The sequence below is a fragment of the Taudactylus pleione genome, unplaced genomic scaffold (genome assembly GCF_031769625.1).
Source record: "Taudactylus pleione unplaced genomic scaffold, aTauple2 ptg000186l, whole genome shotgun sequence".
Classification (NCBI taxonomy): domain Eukaryota; kingdom Metazoa; phylum Chordata; class Amphibia; order Anura; family Myobatrachidae; genus Taudactylus; species Taudactylus pleione.
In genome coordinates, this window is record NW_028284588.1 from 6,231,271 (window position 1) to 6,251,397 (window position 20,127).

The window sequence follows — 20,127 nt, forward strand, 5'->3', positions numbered from 1 at the left end:
TTCGGGGGACATTGTGTGGCAATTTGAGGTATGAGAGCAAGTGGGGTTTTTAGATCCAGTGAAGCATCTGAATGGTATGTGGTGAAATTTGGGAACAAGTAAGGGGCATGTGGGTGCATTTTCAGATGAGTGATATGAGAAAGCCTCCTAACTGTCCTCCCGTAGGTGGGATCGTTAAAATTTGAGGGACCAATCCTCTGTCCTGACAGCAGAAACTTTTATCCCACAGTGTGTGTGTGTGTGTGTGTGTGTGTATGTGTGTATATATATATATATATATATATATATATATATATAATGTGTGTGTGTATGTATATATGTGTGTGTGTGTGTGTGTGTGTGTGTGTGTGTGTGTGTGTGTATATATATATATATATATATATATATATATATATTTTAAAAAAAAATCTGACAGGTATGGTCGATTCAGCACTTCTGAGCAGAGCAGCGGTGAATGGGTTCCACATGCACCTGCCACTGGTACATCTTCTGTTGTGTAGAAGATTTAGCTAAGTCAGTGGTTCCCAAACTTTTAGAATCACGGCGCCCTAGAGTATCGGCATATTTTCCATGGCACCCCTGGGCCATAAGTTTCTTATTGAGAAATTCAGCAAAAATGAAATGAAGTAAATTGTGCTTATATGTCACCCTTAGTTTCAGTGATGTGGTATTTTTGATTGACAGCCACAAGCACTAGTATTGCCTACGACACTGGCTAAAAATCATTTAATTTGGTGCTGGGCCACCATCCTGAGGCACCCCTGCAAGTGCCCTGAGACACCTCAGAGTGCCATGGCACATAGTTTGGGAAACAATGAGCTAAGTAATTATTGCCATTTAGGAGCAAGAGGGAGAAGTGTAACAAAGTTATTTGTGTATTCTTAGATGATCTGTCAACCAAACATTTATGTTTGCCGTGCACTACCATGCTATCATTCTTCTCTCCACACTCTGGACCTCATTAACAATTTGAAGCAAATGTAGAATGCATTGGGGAGATAAATTAGCATTTTGCTACCTAATCTAAGTTGGCTGCAGATGCAAAATGCAAGTCACATGAAGGCACATCGCTTAACATGACGGATATTGTATGACCCGGAGCCCCCTGATCTGACTGCAGAAAATAGAAGCCTAGCTATGTGTTTGCTCACCTAGGACAAGCAGAAAGGAATTTGAGAAGAATGAGAAAGTTGCAGACATGGAAGGTTTTTCTTTTCTTAGTGGGATGGAATGTGGGAGGGGAAACAGGAGGGCTTAGGAGGGGGGAGGTGTCACTGACATGGACCCTACACTAGAGTGGTGCTTTTCTGCAGCGTGGGGCACTCTGTGTCTGTGATGTCTCTTCTGGTGTAGTTTGGTACCTCTCCTCGTTTTGGAGGAGTGCTTGGCTGGTTTAAGTACATTTGGAGCTGAAGAGTAAAACAAGAGGAAAGGCAGAAAGAGGAATATAAGTGATTACAAGTAGGAGCTGCAGACACAAGGGCTGTCGCTCAGAGCCTGGGACTGATCTGGGAGCCTTCCCGAGCCATGGCCACTTCTCCGTGCAGCAGTAGTGGGGTTTCCTCGTCATCCTCCTCCGGCTTCAGCATGGACACTGGGCTGGAAATCAAAACCAAATCTGTGGAGCAGACCCTGGTCCCTCTGATATCTCAGGTAATCTGTGCAGCAGGAAACTGCTAACTCTGACATCAAACTGCATTAGTAACCCAGCAGCCTGTGTGCTGGTCAGGCAGGACTCTGATCTATAATAGCCACATTATTCGGACCAGTAAGTTAATTGAAACATACGTCACATGAAGTCTCATTTGCATAGAGTAACCTGGCTGTGTGACAAGGGCTATCCACAGCCTGGTGGCACAACTGCTAATAAGCTCCTGGCTGGTTTGCCCTGCGCTGTGTGGCTGTGCTTTTATTGTTGGGGGAGGATGAAGCAGTTTAGGGGCTGACACAGGAATAAAATATAATCATGTTATTACTGTGGCACTCCCCACTGTGGCTGGCTTTATTAGTGACATGTGCACACTACATGATTACACTATTATGAGCTGACTAGCTGGTGCAGTTCTCTCTCACTGCTTGGGTGATTTAACGACAATGATATGACGTCCCCTCTGCACTAAACTGCAGATCCATGTGAATGTCAGTTAGTGGTTAATAAATAAATAGAACTGTGTATTGCTGCTGTACCCTGTATCTCTATCTTCCCTGGCTTCAAATGTATCAATCCAAGAAGGAATCGTCACAGGTTCTATATAAGGAGCAAGTGCACCAGACTGCCCGGAGTTGTTTATGTCTGAAGATCCTGTTACTGTGCATGCTTGCTGTATCTCTGCCCTGTCTTATCAGAAACCTCAGGTTACACATAATAAAAATATATTTTATCTGCCTGGCGGCAAGACACATATGGTAATGTATATGATTGCGTTATATTGTAGAAGTTCTTACATATTATTACAAGCAAAACCATAGCGTTTATAAAACATTTTTATTTCATTATTGCATCAAGAGAACACAACAGATAGATTAGTGTAACATCATGGCATCAGTGCTTCTCAGGTTAGGTGTACTATCCAGGAGGACAGAATGCCATGGGACTTGCAGCTATGAACATTCTGTTTTGAAAGTGGTAGTATAATACAATGATGAACAAAGTGATTGTGTGTGTGTTCACTCATAATGTGTAATAAACAATAATTAGTCTAGTGCAATCTTCCTGCCACTGATTTATTCTGCAGACTTATATAATAAACATTTTATTATTTATTGTAACAATTTCTTCACTGCTAAAGGGAATGACAGCAGTTGTCCACACATATTTACAATAAAAGTCTTGCCTCCTTTCAATAGAAACCGTTTACTTTAATTACTTGTGATCTCCTGTTGTGCTTTAACGTGTTCAGCCTAAGAGAAATAAAAATGCATTAAAGTGCTACATCCTAATTGTATTCAGTGTGAAGTCAAAATCTGTTAATTGTATTCAGTGTTAACATTTCTATCCATTCACCATTGTATGTGTATATGTTTGTGTGCATATATATATATATATATATATATATATATTATATGTGTTTGTTTGTTTTTCATTGCTTATGTATTGTCTGCGGTTCTTAGGGAACTTATGGCACTTATTCTATAGCCTTCTACTGATTGCCAATATATAATATAAATGTAAATATGGCTTAGTTAATCTACTGTAGCTTGTAAAAAAATGCATATTTCCAGCTTAAATCTTTCATAATTATTTTATTGGATAACTATAAGACAGTTAAATCACATTCTAATGGTTTTTTAATGACGTTCGGATCGAGGCCAGAGTAGCCTGCAAGAAATGTTTTAAAGAAAAGCTGAAAGAGTGTCAAAGAACCTTTGTTGTCTGAAAACTTGTTACAAAACAAAACGGTTTAACACTTTCTAGCAGTTAGTTGTTTTTGAAATACATATAGCTTTTTTGAGGTTTACAATATGTACTGGACTTTTTAAGTATTATTACTGATACCATTGCTATATAATGAAGGAACTAACTGTAGAGTAAAGGAAATACCCCTCTGCCAAATTGAGGAACTTTATTTTAGTCTAAACTCCAATGCATAATAAAGGTAGGGAAAATATGTACAAAGTTATGAAGTGTAAAATTATGATAGGTATACATATTTTTTAATTGCACAAATCTGCTATACATAGGTTCCTTTTAGATCATTGATGATCTACTTTTCACAAGAAATGATGAATGCCTTTTTTAATTATAATAATTAGGACATAGTCACTTCAGTTAATGATGTATGCTCATACACAGAGGTAGAAGTCACTAGTTGTCCTGCTGGCAGACATATTGTGCACAGGCTCCCAGGAAGACAGCCAGTGCTGATAAAGCGTCTGTGTGGAGGGTGGTATAAGGGGTAAAGAAATTGATACTAACATGTGTGAGCTAGACTGCACAAGTACAGGTGAACTGAATGGCCAGAATTCACTATTCTAAAAATATTTATGCATTTTTATTTTTTTTTTGTAAATATTAGTTTTTTTTAAAAATGGGGAAGCCTTCTCTTTATTTTATTAGTCTTGTTTTTGCTATGACTTATCAGCCATAACATTAAAACCACTTGCTTGATATTGTGTATATCCCCCTGATGTCACCAAAACAGCTTTGACCCTTTCTTGACATGGACTACACTAGACCTCCTGAAGGTGTCCTGTGGTATTTGGCACCAAGACGTTAGCATCAAATCCTGTAAGTTGCGAGGATGGGTCTCCATTGCTGGGACTTTTTTTTTATTTTCCAGCACATCCCCCAGATGCTCAATTGAATTGAGATCTGGTGTATTCGTTATGTTCCTTAAGTCATTCCTGAAAATGTTTGCAGTGTGGCAGGACACATTATCTTGCTTAAAGAGGCCGCTGCCATCAGAGAAAACGGTTGCCATAAAGCAGGGCTGGACAAAACCCAGGGGGCCAGGTCGCCACCAGACTTGCAGCAACCCCCTGCTGTCGCTGCACCCGTCACTAGTGTAGTGCAGACCGCGAGTGCGTTCCACACTACACAGTATACAGTGCGTTTGTTACAGCAGCCAATGAGAGTCAGACTCTCATTGGCTGCTGCGTCCACGGAGTGAGCTGACTGGAGCTCACTCATGAGCTCCGCCTTCCGGCTTCCAGCACAGCTGGTGATGGGAGAGACGTCATGATGTCTCTCCCATAGTGCAGGAGAAGAGCAGGCCGGGACTCGGAGCAGACCGCGGCGGTCGCGTCAAGAGCGGGGATTCAGGTAAGTTGTGTGGGGTTTTTTTTGTGTGTGTAAGGGGCACTACATAGGGGGGTGACCGCTACTGGGAGCACTGCTGGGGGGGTGACCACTACTGGGGTCACTATATAGGGGGCCGCTACTGGGGCACTGTACAGGGGGGGCGCTTCAAGGGGAAGTGCATAGTGTGGACTACTACTGCGGCCACTGCATAGGGGGTACTACTACTGGGGGCACTGTATAGGGGGGCTACTACTGGGTGGACTACTACCATGGGCAATGCATAGGGGGAACCTCTTCTGGGGGCACTATATGGGGGACCACTACTGATTTCACTGTATATGGGAACCACTACTGGGGCACTGAATAGGTGGGGTAGCCGCTACTGGGGGCACTGTATGGGGTGTGGCCGCTACTGCGGCACTGTATAAGGGGGGGCACTGTATAGAGGGGCTGCTATTAGGGGCAATGCATAGGGGGGACTACTACTGGGGGCACCGCATAGGTGGGACTACTACTGGGGTCACTGCATAGGGGTGACCTCTACTGGGGGCACGGTTAATGGGGCACTGTATATGAGGCACTACTGGGGGGAGTTTATCTGGGGTGCCCTGTTAGTGGAGTGGCCATGTGGGTTGGATGCCTGGGGCGTAGGTGCCTAGTAATGCTGCCGCGTGGGGAGACAGGGTCTGGCTGCTACACTTTCCTCCTGGCTCCTAGATTATAGAAACATTTATCAAGCCCTGCCATAAAGGATTGTACTAAGACTGCATTAATGTTTAGGTATGTGGTACATGTCAAAATAACATCCAAGTTTCCCAGCAGAACATTGCCCAAAACATCACGTTGCCTCCAACCAGCTCACATAGTTCATCCTGGTGCCATCTCATCTCCAGGTACACAATGCACACGCACCCGGCTGTCCAAATGATGTAAATTAAAATGTGATTCATCAGACTAGGTCACATTCTTCCATTGCTCCATGGTTCATTTCTGACACTCACATGCCCATTACATGTGCTTTTGGCGGTGAACAGGGTTCAGCATGGGCACTCTAGGGACCAGGTGGCTATCTAATTAGGGCACTGTCATGTGTGGCCAAAAAAGGGTGTGGTCACTTGAAGAGGGGGCATGACCTTGAGACGGGCCACCTTTTCATCCTGCAGGTGGGGATGGCTGTTTTGGCAGGGTGGTGCCATAAGGGCAGGGCACATTTTACCACTTTCTAATTGGGCAGGGCGTGGCGCCCTGCCAAAACAGCCTAGCGGGAACACTAACTCTGACCAGTCTGCGGCTACGCAGTCCCATATGCAGCAAGCTGCAAAGCACTGTGTGTTGTGGCACACTTCTATCACAAACGAACTTAAACAATTTGTGCTACAGTAGCTCTTTTGTGGAATCGGACCAGACGGGCTAGCCTTCGCTCCTGACATGCATCAATGCGTCTTGGGCACCCATGATACTGTCGCAAGGTCACTTGTCCTTCCTTGGACCACATTTAGTAGGTACTAACTACTGTATACCGGAAACACCATACAAGACCTGCCGTTTTTGTCATCTAGCCATCACAATTTGGCCCTCGTCAAAGTCCCTCAGATCCATGCGCTTGACCATTTTTTCCTGCTTCCAAAACATCAACTTCAAGAACTGAGTGTTCACTTGCTGCCTAATATACCCTACTCTTTGACAGGTGCAATTGTAACAAGATAATCAATATTATTCACTTCACCTGTCCATTTTATGTTATAGCTGATCGGTTTATATGCCCCTTGATTTTGGACCATTGATATGCTTCGCCTAGTTATTGGCTTGATGCATAAACAAGGTGTCTGACTTTCTAGCTGTTAATGGACTACAGTTTCTGTAACTCTGATTATTTTGGAAGTTGTAGCTTACTGATAGTGATTGGTTGTCATATTTTTGATTGTACACCAATTAAAATATCACTTAAAAACACAATTATCCTTAAATAAAATAGAAAACAAGTGGTGGGATTTTTACTCAACAGAAGTGTGTTCAGTGACATTTTGACAGGGGAATTCAGAAGGGAAGAATTATTATACTGAAGTTAAATGTGCCCAACCACAAAATATTAATGGAACATTGGAAAAATTTTATAGGACAACCCCGAGACACTTTATAATATGAGGCCTTCAATTCTAGTATTACATAGGTGTTAAGAGAAAAATCATTATTTCCTTGAATGTGAGGTTGTAAATTAAATATTTATAGAGGGCTTCATTTAAAAGGATAATGATGCCACAAAGGTGAATTGTTCATTTTCTTTCTTAATTCTAAGAGGACAAATAAATTAGAAGTGATGTACAGATGATGCCAGCTAAGTGCCTATGTGACCGCATTTGAAAACCAGCAACAGCACCCTACATTGCACCAACATCGTACATTTTAGAGGGCTGCATGAAAAAATGCACAGTGTAAGCCTACAGTATATATGGGATTTGTGCACACCCCTATTTGAATTGACCCTAAAGTATGAAAACTAACTATAAGGATTTTCTGCTTGCTAGTAAAATATGTGCAATAGCCAGTAAAAAATGTAATGGGCTCTAGGATAAGTGATTCTGGGATCTTGATGATGAATTTTGAAAACCTGTGATTTTCTATTTTTTTTTTTTTTTTAAAAAGGCCTCTCTTCCCAAGTTATCAGAGGCTCTCTCCTTCTGGGTTCAGTTCTCCAAGAGAACTTCGGATGACTTCAGGGAGCTCGCCCAAGAATTGTGGTGGAGGTAGAGGTAGACTTGAAGACCTTTACCTCTTAAAGGACTTTTAGGCTCCACGGTTAAGGAATGTCAAGGGGCCCATCCTGGTACAGTATAGCATTCCTTTATAACATTAAGGGGCCTTATGGCTCTAGGGGATTTGGAGTAACAATGGAAAGAGCAAGACCCAAGATCCTAAGATCCTATCGCAGCCTAAGCACTGTATTGGGTGATTAGAACAAGCACCTCAGACTGCAACATTTTATTTAGGAGGACAGATTTTGTATATACAGTATCTATAATATGATACAGCAAGAGAATATATTGTCCTAGATAAAAAGTGAAGCTGTAAACCAGAAAATATTGTGTGTAATGTATGCAAATGTAGGTGGTTTTCACTTTATAATATTTCATGAACTCATTGACATGATTATATAGTATTCTAGGTGGTTCCCTTCAGAATGCTGCAAACCAGAGTCCACGGTTGTGGCTTCTTATATCCTCTTTTGGATGAATGCCATATTGATGTACTTATGATGCCTTCATAGATGTTAGCTTTGTTTTCTTATTAGAGGAACATTTTAATATGTATGGGAAATCACCTATGTGTTAACCACCTCAGTAGATAGACATTTTACCCAAATCCATTAGAATGCCACTGCCTGTGGTCACGGCTGACAATTGTTTTGATGTTGCAGCTTCCAACATGCTATGAAACAATGGCAACAACCTATTCATCATCTATTGTTAACACTCGAGTATGACAGCGTCCTGTGCTGGAATACATTTGTCTATACAATCAGTCTATTATTCTGTCTAACATTTCAGACATAACCAAATTATTCTTTTGCCCGAAGCAGAGGAAGTTGGCAAGGCTGACGGTTGTTACATACTTTTTAGGTTAACACTGAAGATTGTATTGTGTTGTGTGTCTGGTGATTACTTTGTGTATATATAACAATAAATTTACTTCCATAAACCATCTTCATACTGAAAGATGTAAGGTTACCAGAAGTAAGCTCTGCTAACACCTAATGCTATATGTTCAGTTTATAATATGTTATTTTAGCACACAGTCTTCCAGTGTCTGCAGTAAATATGTTTTATGGGACTTGCTTCTGAAGGCTTTTTTCTTTTTTTAGAGGGAATTGTCGTAGTTACTGAGCTATGTGCACATTTCAGTTCAGTTTCAAGCTTATAAATAAATGGCAGGTTGTATTTCTAAGCCAGTCAGTTGCTGCTGACATGTACATAGAGTCTGTAAATAATACTCGCCCAATGTTCTTAAGTGGTGCTGTGCATATTTACTACCTTTTGTGCTGGATCTGTTCCACAACTACATCCGTTATAGACATAGTATCTGATTTATATTTGGGAAAAAGGCATGTTTTGTAATATCCATGAACTGAAAAGTACAGTAGTAGGAATGTTTCACATTGCTTGTGGATCTCAGTATATTTTATTTCATATATCTCTGATAGAAATTCAGTTTTTATTGCTATATCACTGTTATTTCATAGGGATATTGCACATGGGGGTATTTCCTCCTCCCAAGCACACAAAGTACTCCTACACTTTGCAGAAAAGCTTGGGCAAAGGGGTAAACAAGAGACTGATCTCTATGGAGAAATGCAGTGTGTGCTCCTTATCATGATAACACATGACTGACAGACACGGAAATGCTTTTATTTTTATCATCCTTTGTCTTTCATGCATTATTTTAGAACTATTGAGTGTATACTACTCTTCTCCTGTCATTGGTATTATGTGTATGCATACAACAAATAAAAATGTAATCCTTTCTGCACATAGGCATACATGACCTATATGATGGCATTGAGTTGTCATTCCAAAAATAATTATTTTTTTTCTTCGCTGTTTTAAAACCTCTTAAATTATGGGTCTTTTTTTTTTTTTTTTTTTGTTTACAATAGCTGGCAAAAGTCTTAACAGTTGTGTTTTGTTAAAACATTAGTCCAAGCTCCTCAGGAATATTACTAGATGCTTGAGAGTAGTTCTATACTGTGTTTTGGATTTTTGATTGAGTGCATTGGAAGCTTAACAATCAAATAATACAGCAGCATAAATACAACATCAATGAAAAATCAAAGTTGTGTACATGCAAACTGAATGGACAGTTGTAATTAATTGCAATAAAAAAATGTAAACTGCATATTTGCATACAGCCCTGTGAGAAGTGAGGGAGTACCATAGGGATAGAAGGGTTGGAAAGTTTGATTTGAACTGCACAGGTGAGGATTTAGAGGAGAGCATAGATCCACAGGTTGGTCCTAGACTAATGGTGCCCACACCAGGCGATCTGGTCACGATCCGATATCGTGTCCGATTTCTCCCCCAGCGGCTCCCCGGCAGTTGTGGGCATGATTTGGTGTTCAAAGCTATTCAAATTGGCCCAAGATATATCGTGTATCCTAAACTATTTCAGCTCATTATGACTGAGATTTTCAGATTTTGCCTGCAGCAGGCAAGATCTCAAGATTCAATGTACGACCAGCGGGTACGCGCATCGCCATCTTGATCGTGAGTGGACACTCACAATTAGGACACATTTTACACGATCCGTCGTTCCGATGCATCGGAATCGGACTGATCATGTAAAATATCACCTAGTGTGTAGGCACCTTGAGTCTGATCTACAAACAGGTTGGTCCAGATGGAGTCTGATCTACATATTAAGCAGAGATCCAGAGAGCCCATGCAAAGAGACAAAAGTTCTTGGAATGTTAGTAATATGTTCCAGTGGTAATACCTAAACATCAATCCTAAATATAAATATTTTCATTATATTATTATATTGTAATATATATGTATCTGAGAAGTGCATAGAAATAGTCACATTTATTCTTCAGAATATATTAATAGAGCAGCTTAAATTTTTAAATAACTTTTGAATACTCAAAACGTAACTAAGGATGTAAATACATCCAGCATAGGAGGAATAATTTAAAAAAATGCAAAATAGTTCCACTGATTGGTCCTAGAAAACAGGTAGGTGGGGTCTTATCTTCATATTAAGCAGGGATTGGTTACTGTTCAAATAACATTGAAAGATTATAGAAATATTGTGTTTCACCAACGAAAAGTGCTCAACATGGCTTGACTTGAAGATGACTGACAAATCATTTTCAGGTCTATTTTTAAATGAACATTAAACCAATTAAAGAGGAGCATAACGCATACTTATGGGTTAAGGTTTGCTATCTTAATTAAAAATGTGATTGGATGTTTCAAATATTTATTTCCTTTAAGAAGAGCGCTGAGAAATGTTAAGTTAGTAGAGATATTTTGTTGTTAACTTCCCCTGTGGTAATATAATTTCCTGTAGATTGCTATCCTTTTCCTAATGGAATATAGCTTGACAGCTCATGTTGTTGCCACTTGAGTTCACATGATTCTTTTTGCATGCATTGGAAAAGCTATTACAAACATCATTTGTATTAAGTTTCTTTGTACCATGCAAGGGGGGGAGGGTTAAGCTTTGGCACCACCGGGGGTTAGGGTCATGCTCAAGGGGGGGGAGGGGGGGGGTTAGTGGTGAGCTATGGAAACGGGGGAGTTAGTGTTAAGCACCGCTTGGGGTGGGGGGGGGGGTTAGGGTTAGGCACTAAGGGTGTAGGGTTAGGTTCAGGCACCAAGGGGGGGAGTGTTAGGTTCAGGCACTAACGGGGAGGGTTAGTGTGCAAGAAAGGATGATTAGAGGGAGAATGGGGGAGGGTTAGCATAGTTACGTACCCCTGTTGGGTTACTGAGCATTGGGATGCCGCTGTCGCTATATTGACAGCTGGCATCCTGACTACCGGTATTTCATATCCAACCCGTAAAAGTGACCTGGCAATCCAACCCAGGTAACTTGCAGGGTTTACAAGGCTTGTACTGGGCTGCCGGGGAATCGGGTATTTCCCCGGTGGGCCCTACTGCAATGTGGCCATGCCTCTTTCTGCGAGGAGGCGGGGCTTAGCGCACGGCGATCGGGAGTGTTGGTGGGGGGGGATGTTGCTGTCAGGCAGAGCCAGGGCCTGGGGGCTCCACCTCTTCCCTGTGGTTTCTAGCAATTTTTTTTTTTTTTAAAGATGAGCAGCAGCAGTGCTGCTGTCTTTATCAAGTTTTGCTAGGGAGAGCTGGCGGGCTCTAACGACAGGCCACCTGACAACACTCTGAGCAGGGGGCTAAGCTACACGGGGCTGATCAGGGGACGGGGCTAAATGTGACTTTACATGGGCGGGGCTAAACAGGGGGTGGAGTTACACGGGACTAGAGAGATTGGAAAATGCTGCTATCAGAGAGGGAGATGGAAAGAAGCTGCTGCACAGCCAAGCCTGGCCCACCCGGAGACAGAACTCTGCTGCTGATAAGGTATGTGTCATCTGTCATGTGTGTGACTTGCATGTGAATGCTGGGGAAGAATCCAGAATGTATGTTCCAGTACTGTGGGCTTATTTCCGACTCATTAATTACAGCTATTGTGTAACTATTAGGGCCACATTTATCAACGAGTTTTATATCTCAAAACGAGTGATAAAACTCACTGTGTATGTTAAATGGTGCTCCAGCCAATCAGCTCCCAACTGTCATTTTTCAAACAGATGACAGTTGGGAGCTGATTGGCTGGAGCACCATTATCATACACAGCGAGTTTATCACTCCTTTTGAGTGATAAAACTTGTTGATAAATGAGGCCCTATAAGTGCTAGCATGCCAGGCTTACGCTTAGAAGACAGAGGCTAGATAGACAGTCACCAGATCTGGACATTAGACCCCACTAAAGGTGACTTGCACGACACCCTCTGATTGTCCGCACATAACACTCGCTTGTGTGTTTCCCCCATTGCATCTTACTCTGCTGGATCTCTCTTCTGAGTTTACAGGAACACATTACAACCACTCACTGGTGGTGCTCGTGGGGATGGTTTGTGGTGGTAGTGGGGCGGGGGGTTTGGGGGGCCACCAGTCCCTTACTTTGCCAGGGGCGCTCAGACCCCTAGATACACCCCTGCTCTGATACATGAAGGGAGCAGTTTGAGGAGTGAGGGCAGCAGTGTGAGGGGAGCTTTGAGAGGCACAAGGGGTGAAATGTGAGGTGTGATGGGGCAGTGTAAAGGTGCCCATCCATTTGTAGATGCGGGGGGGACGATGTCATAATCGTGTAATCGTTCAGTATTATCGGCAAGTGGATGGGCACCTTAAGCTGTGTGAAGAGTGATCTGCTGGGTGAGCAGAGAAATGTGTGATAGGGCAGTAACAGTGGATTATACATTATTGAGCTCTATGGACTCGCTGAGACCCTGTGGGCTTAAACTCTTAATTTGGAATATCCATGCTTCCCTTCTGCAAAGTCGGTTATATCCATTGCCCCTCTTACTGGGGTTGGGTATGAAATCCCGGCTGTCGGGATGCTGCAGGTCAGAATACCGACAGCGGCATCCCGACAACCAGAATCCCAACACCCATAAGGAAGAATGGTAAGTATTTTCCTTCCCCCTACCCTAACCCTCCCTCCCCGGTGTCTAACCCTAACCTACCCCCCTAGTGCCTAAGTCTAACCACCCTGCTCCCTAATCCTAACACTCCCTCCCTGGTGCCTAAACCTAACCTCTCCCTCCCCACACCCTTATCCTAACACCCCCTCTCTGGTGCCTAAACCTAACCTCTCCCTCCCCGCACCCTAATCCTAACACCCCCTCCCTGGTGCCTAAACCTAACCTCTCCCTCCCCGCACCCTAATCCTAACATCCCCTTCCTGGTGCCTAAACCTAACCTCCCCCCTAGTGCCTAAACATAACCTCTCCCTCCCCACACCCTAATCCTAACTATCCCTCCCTGCTGCCTAACCCCTAACCCTCCACCTAGTACCTAACCCTAATCCCGCTACCTAATCCTAATCTCCCCCTAACACCCCGATACTTAACCTTAGGGATGCCGGTGATCGAGATACTGGTGCTGGAATCCTGACCTGTCGGGATTTCGGCGGTGGTATTCAGACTGCCGGCATCCAGCACGCCGGGATGCCGACTACATCTCCTCTTACCGTTTCCTTTATCTGTTCTTTAGCTTTAATAGGAACTGCCATATGTCCAAATACACTATGGGGATTCATGTTTTTCATGCTTTTCAAGCCTCTAGTAGATAGCGAGCATGATATCTGGAGCCTGTCCACAATAACATGTAAACAGAAGTAGCCCAGTGACACACAAATGGGTTTATAAACACAGTATATATCTATTAGTTGCAATGAGCCGGCATTCCTTGCTTATATTATTCGATTGCAATCTGGTGCCCTCCGCATAAATCCTTAGAATAAGGAAATAAGTAACATAGGGCCTGATTCATGCACGGATCGCAACTACAAAAGCGCACACAGACAGACGATGGTTGTGTACTGTGCATGCGTATTCACAGTGTGCGTGCGTGAAGGTAGCTCTGCGATCGCATTGCGATTACGCAGACCCATTGCTGAATGAGTGACAGGCTGTGAGGGTTTGGGGTGGTGATGGAGGGGGGCAGAGAAACGCATGCGTGCCTGTCTGTTTGAACGCTGTTACAGTGCTGTACATAAATTAGCCACTGCAACGGCATATGCAGCTTGAGTACTCATTGCGTGCAGAAAGCAAGTTATAAGTAAAGTCTGACCTGCTATAAGTGTGCATGGGGCTCTGATGGTACTCAATGTTACCGATGTTTCCACTGGAGTGCAAGGTATTACGGATGTGAGAAAGGGGAAGTGGGCGTTTTTATGTTGGCCTGCGACGGCATTGCGATTGCAAACTTTAGCATACTATCACAGCAGAACTGCGTGCGCGATTACTACAGCTGAATCAGGCCCATAGTCTCTCCTGGGGTGGCACTTGGGTCGACTTAAATAATTCACAGTCATCTTGTTAAATATCAACGTTTCAGAATCTGTTTACTTAGTTCTTTCGTCTGTATCCTATTGATATTCAACAAGATGACTATGTAAATTATTTGATAAGTCGGTCCGAGTGGCCATCCAACAAAGGCCCGTATTCAATGTGAGCCGAGCCGCGATACTTTAACGCGGCCCGGACTTTCCACCGACTTCGCCTGTTTTGGAGGCGGAAAAGTATCGTGGCCGTCCAGGCTTTACCCTGTATTCAATATGAAAGTACGCGTAAACGGGACCCGGCGATACTAAAACAAGCAGAAAGTCAGTTTTGGGGAAATCAGCCTGACACCCCCCAAATGATGCTCTGACATGGGGGTTCCCTATGGTACCCCCCGATTTGGCTTGCTGAAGGTATTTAGTGTTTTTAAATGGGCTCAATAGTTACTAAATAGCGTTTTTCTATACCTGATGCAGAATAGTATTTTGGAGTTTTTTTTCAAGAAAATAACTTATCCCAGCAAATTTGGGGTACTTGAAAATGGGGGTGTCAGCATATTTAAAAGTTGCTAAAGTGAAGTTGAAAAAATCATGAAAAATCCACCTGCTGCAAGCACCTGCAATCAAAAAATCACTTGGGGCATACTTGGGGACCCCCCAGAGTCAAGGTCGCTAGTTTTTAACTTTGTACCCCAACATTTTTTTTTTTGCCCCCTTTTTCAAAGTAAATTTTTGGGGTGTCTAAGTGTTTTTTTTTTTTAATTTTTGACACAGATTACCTTTGGGGGACTGTCTGAATGCTGCATGGGGCACCCGCAACGTTGCACCCCAAAACCCCAATTTTGCACTTTTTTCCGCCTGCCATTCATAGGCGATCCTTTACCGCCTATTACATTGCATTGACTTTCCGCCTAGGTGTAAAGTCTTTCAAATTGAATACGGGGTAAAAGCAAAACAGGCGATAATGACGTCATCAGCTGTAAAGTATCGCGGATCTGGACTTAACGCCTCAAATTGAATACGGCCCAAAGTATTTTTTGGATGGCCACGCCCATTCAGTTGACAACACCAGCAAAGTAGCTGGTCACACCCCTTCAGCGGGCCCCTACCATTGCAATCCCCTAGGGGGTGGGCCCTTCATGCCCCAGTCCGACACTGAGGTTTATAACGGGAACGACCCGTGAAACCCTGAAGTGTAAACCGGTAACCCATGTCGTCCGACCCGGATCCTGTTTACTGCATGGGGACTTCCAGGTTTCTCTGCGCTTGGAGATGTCATCTCCATGTGTCGGGAAAAGTGTTACACTGCACCCATGGGCAGTGTGAATGGCGCCAATCCAGGAATAACCCGCAATGGGAGAGGAGTCTGACCCGTATTGGAGCGGTGTTCCGAATCTCTGTTTCAGATACCGGACTTTAGTAGAAAAACAGTACAAGCCACTACATTAGGAGTGCAAACTAAGTGATAGAAGATGAATTACAATGTATAGCTAGTACCCGTGTTTGTTTCTTTTTTTGTTAGGAAAATATGAAACAATAACTAAAACTGTGTTCTTATCCCATTCCTGTGTTTATAAATGTCTAATGCATTATTCAAATTGGCTGTTGATGTGGACATGAATTTGCAACACAAATCTCATGTGACCATTTAAGAGCCAAAGTGAACAGAGCTGGCAGTTTGACGTCACCTAAAGTTTATCTGGGACAAATGACAACCGACCATTTGCTCCCAAAAGCCAGAAAACAGACAAAACTATAATTTAGACAAATTGGTTATATTTGATTGATTTAATCAATTTGTCTGAATGCCCGTATTTTTCTGTTTGACTACGTTTGGGAGCAAATGGTGGATATTGTTTGCTTCTATACATTACCAGATTTTGGTTCAACCGGCCATTTAGTTGGTTGCAGACCACTTATGAGTCACCACTGCAAAGAATGTAATTAACATTATTATTAGATTTATTACAACCTTTATATTTAACATTGACATTTTTTTCATTCTTTTTAATAAGAGTGAAGCAAAGTAGTATATTGCTTGTGGATTCCAAGGAAAAATAAAATTTGTAAAAAATAAAAACCTTAAAGAATGGTTTATATATAACTGCTTTGCTTCTATTTCATAGTAGAGGTCATGTTAAATAGATCTTTGTGTATATGGTATACTGTACTACACTTAATATTGTTTACCACCTATAGGGTACATTGAGTGATCTCAACAATGTCAGACTCTGCATTTTGGTACATTTCGTTTTGTAGAGGAGTATTTCAATAATGTAACTTGTTCAGCATACAGCTGTAGACCTGCCACTTCTGTCTCACTTATTTACACTAGATTTTATATTCTGCCAATTGACTTCCCATGAGTTTACCTTCTTTGGTGACATACGGTAATAGTGATGGCTTTCCAGACAGCACAATGTTTTGAAACTTACCTAGTGAAACAATAATAAAATAAATCTCTGTTGCCTTGTAACATGGAAAGTGCTACAACTGTGAAAATGCTGCATGCAGTGTTCTGACAGATGAGGTTATTCCAGTATGACAGGCAGATGACTAACCCACTATGTGACCATACCCTTAAAGTGCATACACACGTAAAGATTTTCTGTCCAACCATCCAACTAGTTGATTGGTTGGAATGAAAAGCTGGTAAGGTATGAAAGCAAATGACAATCAGCAATTTGCTCCCAAATGCCGGAAAATTGACATCTGTTGTTTGAACAAATTGTTTAGATCAAACATTTGACAAACTTGTCTGGCAACCATTTTCATCTGTTTTCTGGCATTTAGGAGCAAATTGCTGATCATCAGTTGCTCCCATACGTTACCAGATTTTCATTCCAACCAATCAACTAGTTGAATGGTTGGACAGAAAATCTTTACATGTGTACCCAGCTTTAGTCTTACTAGAATATACGTGAAGTGTTGTAAATAGAGATGAGCAGTTCGGTTTAGATTCTGTCTTTTTGCCAAATTATCGCAAGTTTGGTTTTATCTTATTGGCTATACAAAACACGAGAGCCGCCAGATGGGTAATAATATGCTGTTTTTAAAATCCAAACATAACAGAGTAAAATCTAACCACTCATCTCTAGTTGTAATAACAAAGTGTACCAGAAATACAATTATCTCATTCACTATACATAGTCATATTTTTAGTCCTGCGATTATTGTCCTTGTGATCATTGTATAGCAAGATACAACTCCACAGGGGCCTGGGGCTGAACATGATTACAGAGCTATTTTGAGAAGCAGAGGAGCTGTGACAAGTGTTGTGTGATTATGGCTAGTTCCATGTGGGTGTGTACACCCCCTACACCAGCGGTTTTCAACCGCTGTGCCGCAGCACACAAGTGTGCTGCAAACTGTTTTCTGGTGTGCTGCCGGAGATGTGCTCGCCAGTGCGCATACCCCGCTGCCCCAAGTTTAACTTAAAACTTTAGGCCCGGGCAGCGCTGGGCTCTTATGGATTGCTCAGACGCGGCCTGGGCCATGACCTTTGAAGACACAACGGCGTGACATCATAGGTCACGCACGACTCAACACTGTCCCTCCCGCTTGTACAATGCTCACTGCTCTGCTCTGCAGTGAGTGACTAAGCGGGGCTCTTGACACTACAGTGCTGCAGCAACTCCTGTAGCTGCGGGACGGACAACTGCGAGCTTTGCTTTTGAAAGGTAGGGGCCAATTTTTGTGGGGGCCATTGTGATTATGATTTCTTCTGTTAAAGCCACTGTTATTGTGTTTTGTTTTGTTCTCTGTAGGGGCCACCCATTTTTTGGGTGAAAAAATTTAGTTTGACCTGTGTTAACGAGAGAATATTTGTTTATTTTTACTTCACAAATGTAAATGGAAAGATTCGCCAATTTTTACTGTCAATTATTGTAAATCAAATACTGACCATAATCAACCAAGAACAATAAACCATTTGTTATTTGCGCAAGAGAAGCTCCGATGTTTGCATTTTACCCAAATTTAACCTAATTTAAATGTGACATTATTATTACAGTAACATAGAAAGTCAATTAATTAAAGTTAAACATCACTAATTTATTAACTTATCCTATGTATTTTACTTGTATTCCTTACTTTATTATGTTCTCTTCCTAGATTGTTTTAGTTCGTGTGGGTGTGGGAGATCAGACAACTCATTAGGCATTCTTACTATATCCAGTCACTGTGAGGGATCGTGCCGCTATAAATCTTTTGCTTTGCCTCTTTTCCTGAGACGAAGCAGGAAGCGGTACCAACGAGATTATAAACTCGTCTGCCGGAGTGGGGGAGTGAAAACTCCACTCTCCGACGATCCCTGCCAGAGCACATATCGCATAAGCCTTGTGCTTATGTGCTGTGTCACCCTCCCGGCAGGCTCCACTGGGCGAGATCTCCCATTCACAGCCTGAAGGCCAGCAGCTAACGCAGCCTGGGACAGTGCTGTACCTGCTGTGATGACAGGGTAATGACAGCTGCAGCTGTCAATATCGATAGCTACATCTGACGAAACGGTCAATGGCACTGACTATTCATACATCTGCCTGCACATCACAGGGCGGATCTAGACTTTTCTTTTAGGGAGGGGAGAGGAGGGCGGTTTAAGAATTATTGTCGACTCCTTCCCTCTCTACTCATTGCTCCTCCCACTTCCAGTCCTAACTCATCCCATTGAATCCCAACCTCCAAATTTGCTATTTGCAGATTTCTGGCATCTTCCGCATCCCATCCCAGCATTTTCGGTTCCTCTTCAGTAGATGTACCCTGTTGTCATCAGTTACTATCCATGCTGACATAGAGTGGGAATAATAACCTGTGCCCGAAACATGGCGAGCACACAAATTTCTTCTTTTGGTGGCCAGATACTACAGTGGAAACAAAATGACGGTCTGTCAGGGCATGGAACCGCACTTCCGCCCTCACTCAATGTCACATCTGGTACATTCGCTGAAGGGAATCTATACACAACCCAATAGCTCTCCAGCTCAGTGGCAGAACTAGAGTGGTGGGCCCAGGTGCAAGAATATGCTTTTGGCCCCCCTATGCAGTGCCCCCAGTAGTAGTCCACCTATGCAGTGTCCCCAGTAGTAGTCCCTCCAATGCATTGCCCCAGTAGCTGCCCCCCCTATACAGTGCCCCCAGTAGCACCCACCCCCTATGCTGTGCCAGTTCCCGTGCCCACACACACACCTTACCTAAATCCCCGCTCCTGCCACGACCGCCACTGCTCGCTTCTCCTGGCCCGCTCTTCTGCACGATGGGAGAGACGTCATGACGTCTCTCCCATTAACCACTGCGGGGGGGAGCCGGAAGGCGAAGCTCATGAGGATGCACTCCGAGGATGCAGCAGCCTATGAGAGTCTGTCTGACTCTCATTGGCTGATATAACAAACACACAGCCACCTCTGGCGGCTGTGTGTTTTACTGTGTAGTGCTGATTGCGGTTTGCACTACACTTGTGGGGCACGGGGGGGAACACTAGCGGCAGGTGCAGTGGTGGCTATGGGCCCCTGCACCACAGCGGGCCCCGGTGCAAGCCACTGGCTGCACCGCCGCTAGTTCCGCCACTGCTCCAAAACTGCCCAATGTCCAGGGCCACCATCGGTGCTGGACTCCAAAGTAGAGCAAGACACCATGCTCACATGGGCAGCTTGTTTGCTCCAGCCCTGGGTGTAAACTCGATTTTTGTGTTACCCCTGGATTCGCCACTGGCACATCGGCACTCCTATCTTGGGGTGCATACCGCCCCTGTCTTTCTGCTCGCTTCCCTGCATAAACACTTAACGTGTGCAGTTACTGTTTTTCCCCCCCATCAT

At 43.2% G+C, this 20,127-nt stretch overlaps 1 protein-coding gene across 2 annotated transcripts in view; it reads left to right on the forward strand.

Annotated features, from left to right (window-relative positions):
* The first annotated feature begins 1,291 nt into the window (after positions 1 to 1,291).
* The window catches only part of CTNNAL1 (catenin alpha like 1), a 333,934-nt gene continuing 315,098 nt past the window's right edge, over positions 1,292 to 20,127 (forward strand). For both annotated transcript variants that reach the window (XM_088476289.1, XM_088476290.1), the window contains exon 1: positions 1,292 to 1,653. In XM_088476289.1, the coding sequence (XP_088332415.1) occupies positions 1,528 to 1,653 (126 nt within the window). In that variant the 5' untranslated portion in view covers positions 1,292 to 1,527. The remainder of the gene's footprint in view (positions 1,654 to 20,127) is intronic.